The sequence below is a fragment of the Gymnogyps californianus genome, chromosome 1 (assembly GCF_018139145.2).
Source record: "Gymnogyps californianus isolate 813 chromosome 1, ASM1813914v2, whole genome shotgun sequence".
NCBI lineage: Eukaryota > Metazoa > Chordata > Aves > Accipitriformes > Cathartidae > Gymnogyps > Gymnogyps californianus.
Window position 1 is genome coordinate 88,716,020 of NC_059471.1, and position 5,884 is coordinate 88,721,903.

Here is a 5,884-nt window from a genome sequence, read left to right on the forward strand (position 1 = left end):
CTGAAAGGCAATTTCAGTCAGTTTGTATAGCTTAGTTTTCCAAAGGCCTTAGGTGCATTATTGATTAAATTCTCATTTAGGAAGAAAGTAGGAGCTTTTATATGCATCTCTAAGTTGGATGGTATGGTAACTTGAAGGTATTGACTGGCTGTGTGATATATGACGGTCACAGTTGTCTTTTACTCAGAGGAGCACAGAGTGATGCTGGTTGTCATTCTTACTCTGCTGTGTGGCAGCGTAAATAGTCCCCTTTCTAACCAACCTGGTGGGAAAAGTCAATATCCCATCAGCAAAGGAGGTAAACACATCAGGAGCTGTGTCCTCTCTCATCTTCCCCTGCTCTGTATTACTAGAGTTCTTTAAATCTCTTCTCCCCAGTCATCAGATGCACTTGTGTCATTCAAATGCATGGGGTGGCTGTGCTGCAGACACAGCCACTGCCTGCCTCTCCTCCCGGAGCTCCCAGCTCCCATTCTCTTATAATTGAAACTTAAAATTGGCCTCATTACTTCAACGAGGCCCCTCATATTTCTCCATTTTTTTCAGTCCACCCTTTCCTGCTTGCCTCTATGAGAGTAATTGCATCTAAGAAATGTTTGAAGCATACTGTCAGAAAGGTTATTGCATATAATTGAAGTTTAGATTTAATGTTGGGGGGGGGAGCTAGGCGCTCTGTTAGTGGGACGGCTGGAGCCTGAATTGGAGCTGTACGCAGGCCTGTATTTTTGTTCCTTACTTTCAGCCCTGGTTTATTGTTTGCCTCGTTGTTGTCATGATTAATGTGCCTTCCTGCTCTGTTCACATGTGCCAGCTGTTTCTGCGCATTGGTACGTTTCACCTTGGTCCCTCCTGAGCTCCAGGAAGCTTTAAACTATTTTAGCCTAGTTTTGAGCTACAAGGATGGTATTTTCCACAGTTCCTTGGTATAAAGAGCGTGGTTTTGCTAACATGTAAGCAGTGGCAAGTGCTTACTATATCATTGTATCAAGTTGCCACTTACTGTATCCTTTATCTTGAAAATGCATGAACTAGTTAGTGCTGAATTTGTGGCAAAGTGGGTTTGGTGCTTTTATGGATCTGGTTATTACAATTTTCAAGATTTGTTTAATTAAACCCTACATTTAAATAATTTCAGGATCATTAAATGTGTTTATGCTGTAGTGACTTCAGTCTGTTAATGAACAGATTCTTGTAATCCAAGTTTTTATTGTATTGGTGGTGTAGTTTAAGGAAATTTTAATTCTGCTAATAGACATAATGTCATTACTGTCTGGGTAATGGTAAGAATGTGGTATCGTCAACTATGCATCTTCTTCTGTTTGCTTACTGACCAAAGTTGGCAATATAAATACCCAAAACTGAATATGACAGCACAATACATACCTTCTTCACAAGGATGCATGAAAGGTGCTTACCAAAGTGCTTTTAATCAACATATTCAGTTCCTCAAACTGGCATCGTTAATTTAAATTTTAATTTAATTTTTAAAGATTTGATAGCATCATGCAGAGCAATTGAGTTCAGTGGAACTTTGTGAATAACATGGAAAACCTAAGCAGGTGGCAATTGCTCAGTAAAACATTACTGTTTGTATTGTATCCAGTAGTTAATCTGCTGAGCTCATCTTAAAACATCTGAGCCTCTGCAAAAATATTCGTAAATCCTCAGGGAGGAGGAATTCACAAACCCAAAAATTGTAATAGCTATTTCTGTTACCATGCCTCTCTTCCCTGCCATCTCCTCGTGTAGCAGTCCTTGACTTGGCTGCTGAGACGACGGTGCGTCCGGTGGGACGTCTTCATCTCAGTCACATTGCAGAAGTGAGTCATCGCAGAAGTGAGCCATTTCTTCCCTCGCACAGTGGACTCAAAAAACCAGCGTGTCCTTCTCCTCCAAACCCTTCTCTTAAATAAACTCAGCTGTTTTAGAGATGACTGTTTTTTCATCTTAACTTGTGCCGTGTAGTAAAAGCCATTCGAGAGGGGATGGAGGCTCCCTTGTTACATGTTCAAAGCGTGAGGAGGGCAGTACCAACGTTGTGAAGGTGACAGGAAGAAATGGGACAACAGCTTTTAGGCAAAGCGAATGAGCAACAGCAGGATCGTGTTGGTTGCTCACAAGACACATGCTTACGCTGCACCTAAATGGCTTGAAAGCTCGACCTTTAAGTACCTGTGCCATGCTCTCGTAGTTCTGCTTGACCTGGAGTCCCTCCAGCCTAATGGGGGGGAAACTGTCTGGGAGGGCACCTCGGTTTGCAATATATCCTTCTTGTGTGCTCAGTAATGCAGGCTATCCAGCGCTGCCTGTTCCAAGGTGTCACTGCAGACGCAGGCTTTCGGGTAGGAGCTGGTGTTTCTGGAATGTGGAGTTGGTTGGAAAAGAGGAGCACAACTGCACCAGATCTGCATCAAGTTGGCGTTGATGTGTATCTGTAGAATATTTTGCTCTTTTAGTCTTTGTCCACAGCCTTTGTAAAGCAAAAGCTGGACAACCACCCAAACAAAATCCCTGGATTTTTTTTTGGATAGCATAAAATTTAACAACAACAACAAAATTAAGATAGAACAGTCTGGGCTTCACTGCTGAAATATGTACAAACTCATGCACGTGCACGTGAGTTTGCAGACACACAAATGTACAAGTGAGTAAATGTCTTGCACTCCAGACATTTCTTCACAGGTATTATTGATCAAGCATTTGGGAGTGGCTCTCTTCATTCATGTGTTAGGTGAACCTGATGTCTCCTGGTTGAGATACTGGGCATCTTCTCTCCTTTTTAGGGTAGGACAGCATGACATTTCCCCTGTTTGTGCTGCTGCCCTTCTCCTTCCAACGCCTCCGTAGTGCTGAGCATCACGATTCCCATCCTGCACACAAGGTGCATGTGAGAACACACAAGACAGGTGATAAGTCTGTCTCGGGTTGTGCCAGTGCCACTATTAGCAGCAGCAGGGACAAGAGAAGTGAAGCATGGTTTCCTTCACTTCTGAAGCCAAACTTGGGCAGAATCTCTCCCTACTTCAAACTCCTGGGGGCTCTGTGTAGTTCTCACTAAGGCACGGCACCCGCTCATTTTAAATGAGATCCTTTCAGAGCCAGCCCTGCTATCGCTTATTTTCTCTGCTGTGACATAGTGAACCCCCATTTCGCTCCAGTTACACGACATGACTGGGCAAGCGGTGCTTTTCGCCAGCTCCTGGCAGGAGCTGCTGCACCGGCGCCGGTGGGGCTGAGGGAGCTTCAGCCTCGCCGCCATGTGCCGGTTCAACATGGCCTCTAACCAGCCGGTACAGCGCTGCCGGGGGGGAGGCAGGGGGAAGGCAGCAGAAGTTGGGAGAGCTTGCCGTAAATGTTGTCTTTGCTAGCTACGACGTTCACCTCATTTTAAAATACCATGATTCGCAGCAGTAGTGAATGCAAAAGTACTGTCTTTTTGTGGTCATTTAATCCTTCTCTGTTTTTTTTTTTCCTTTGTTCTTTTAGAGTATTTGAAGAAGCTGCCACGCAGGAGGGAAGTCCGTGAGGCCTACAGAAAACTGAAGAGCACCGTAGACAAATGTCTGTCCATGAGTGGCTACTCAGAAGTGAACCTCGGCAAACTCTTTACCGTCAATATAGCAAGATCTGTGGGAGAGTCCAATGATGAAAGACAGTGATGGATTAAAAATGGAGGGAGACGAGAGGCTTGTTCCTTGTTTAACAGTAATGATCTCTTAAGCAATACTCTATTTCAGTCTGCACAATGATGTTTTAATAATCTTGTCTCTTTGGAGGAGGAAAACGGAAGATGAAAACGGGATGTATGATTCACGTGGACATGAAATATTCGAGATGTTTTTATCTTCCGTTCTTTTCTTCACTGAGACGCCAGGGTTATTAAAATATGGAGTAGTTGATTTTTGCAATATATTTTGTTGTGTATTTAGACCTATGAGGGAAAAGGGGGTGGGGCAATTGCTGCTTTAATTGGATAATTCCCAGTGAGAGTTGCTGGAATGTAAGTGATCCTAGACTTTGCTCCAGGGTATTTAGTAGAGGTGCTCTCAGGAAGAGAGGTTAGTAGAGGTCTCAGTAGGAGCACTAATGTTTTGCCTTTTCACAGTTTATCTTCTTCCTGATCATAAACATACCAATTAAAAACAATACTAAACCTAAATGCCTTTAGAGGTCCTCATACCTTCTGAACAGAGGTAGGGACACTTTACTTTCAAATTTATTAAAGGTAAAGAACGACTGAAACCTGGAGATGCTAAAAATAGGGACCATCTTTTTATTAAGAGTCTTTCCGTGAATCTTTAAGCATAGTATTTTGCCATGTTGGAAGCTCCTATGTGGATGTAAAGACATGCACATGTACAAAACCCATTTCATACATACACAGGATATAAATGTATTTCATTTCTTTCCATGTAAAGTATTTGAGAGTAAGCAATTGGCAGGGAAAAACATGTTTGGGATGGCATTGTAACCAGTAACGGGGGAAGGGAAAGTGGAGAATCATTATTGCTGTTCTGTAATAATTACTGTATTACTGGATGTTTAAAGGTTTTATAAACAAATTGTATTTTTCATTTACTTTTAATAAAATGACAAGTAGATATGACAAGAAAAGAGCATAAATTTGGGTACATGCTTTTGTACACACAATATTGTTGTACTCGTGTTCGCCGTTAAGTTTGCAATGTGATATATTAATGTAAGGTTATAAAAATTTTCTTTTAAATCTTTAACAGTATAAAATGTAAAGTTTTCTTAACACTTGAAGGAAAAAAATAAAGTTTTCTAGTAAAAGAGAACTTGATTTGATCATCTGACTGTTGAAAATACTCCATGCGAGGTCGTATTGCTCCAGACTTTTCCTGGTTTTACAGAAGTGCTCGCGTGTCCGTTTTTAGGATGGCCGGCCATTAACAAAGGGAGATTGAAGAAAAAGAGCATCAGCACGAACGTGTTGGGCACTAAAGGGATACGTGTGTCTGTCTGTGTTGGAGTACTTCATGACATTCATTTGTCCCTCAGTGGCATCGGAAGATGCTGTGTGTCAGTATGGGCGATGCCTATTCGAATATGCCTAAACACACCGCGTCGTCTTCTCAGCAACTTTTGGGGCTAAATCCTTTCATTTTTACTCACATTGAGTCGCAGTATGTGAGAAACCCAACCTACTCAATCCCTGGTTTTGTGTTGGCGTTGTCGCACCCCTGGCGAGCTATCGTTCCTTCCCAACGTGTTCAGCTGGGTTATTGTAACGGAGACTTTATCTGGGGGCTTGTCTTGGAGAGAAGGTGTTGCTGCCTAGATGACATGTTGATGTTGCAGCTCTTTGAAAGATCCTGGCTTCCTGTAATTTCACGCAGGTTTTTTTAGAGTTTTCGTGCCCAACCCAGTTAGGATTATGAAGGTATTACTGATATTAACCGGGCAGAATGCCTTAGGAAAGTGAAAAGTGTGACCTTCTCCCCCAAACGTTAGGTATACAAAGAAAATGGATAGATATGGCATAACCTGACCCTGTGGCACTTGTATGTATCTGTATAATTACAGCTGAAGAGTCTGTTAATTTGCAAGTTTAGGGATGTTTAGATTAAATGAGAGTGTTGTGGAATGATTGTGTAGGGCGCAGCAGCATATAGTAGCCCTGCGTGGGGCTGTTCCCTCCCGCACAGCCGGCGGAGGAGCCCTGCTCTGCTGCGGGAGTGGCGGGGGGCAAAACCCCGGAGCCCCCCCGCAACCCCAGCCAGCCGCCGGCCGGGGAGGGGGAATCGGAAATGAGGGCTTTTACCCCGAATTAAGGCAATTTTTGATTCCTCTCGGCAGAGTTGGTCAGATCAGAGCTGAAGTCTTGGCAAGGAGTAAACTGGCTTCCCCCCCGCCCCCTCCT

The 5,884-nt window shown here is 43.2% G+C and overlaps 1 protein-coding gene across 3 annotated transcripts in view; it reads left to right on the top strand.

The window, feature by feature from the left end:
• POLA1 (DNA polymerase alpha 1, catalytic subunit) overlaps positions 1 to 4,789 on the top strand; it is a 207,725-nt gene extending 202,936 nt beyond the window's left edge. For all 3 annotated transcript variants that reach the window (XM_050905507.1, XM_050905517.1, XM_050905524.1), the window contains one exon: positions 3,487 to 4,789. In XM_050905507.1, coding sequence (XP_050761464.1) covers positions 3,487 to 3,659 — 173 coding nt within the window. In that variant the 3' untranslated portion in view covers positions 3,660 to 4,789. The remainder of the gene's footprint in view (positions 1 to 3,486) is intronic.
• The last annotated feature ends 1,095 nt before the right edge of the window (positions 4,790 to 5,884 follow it).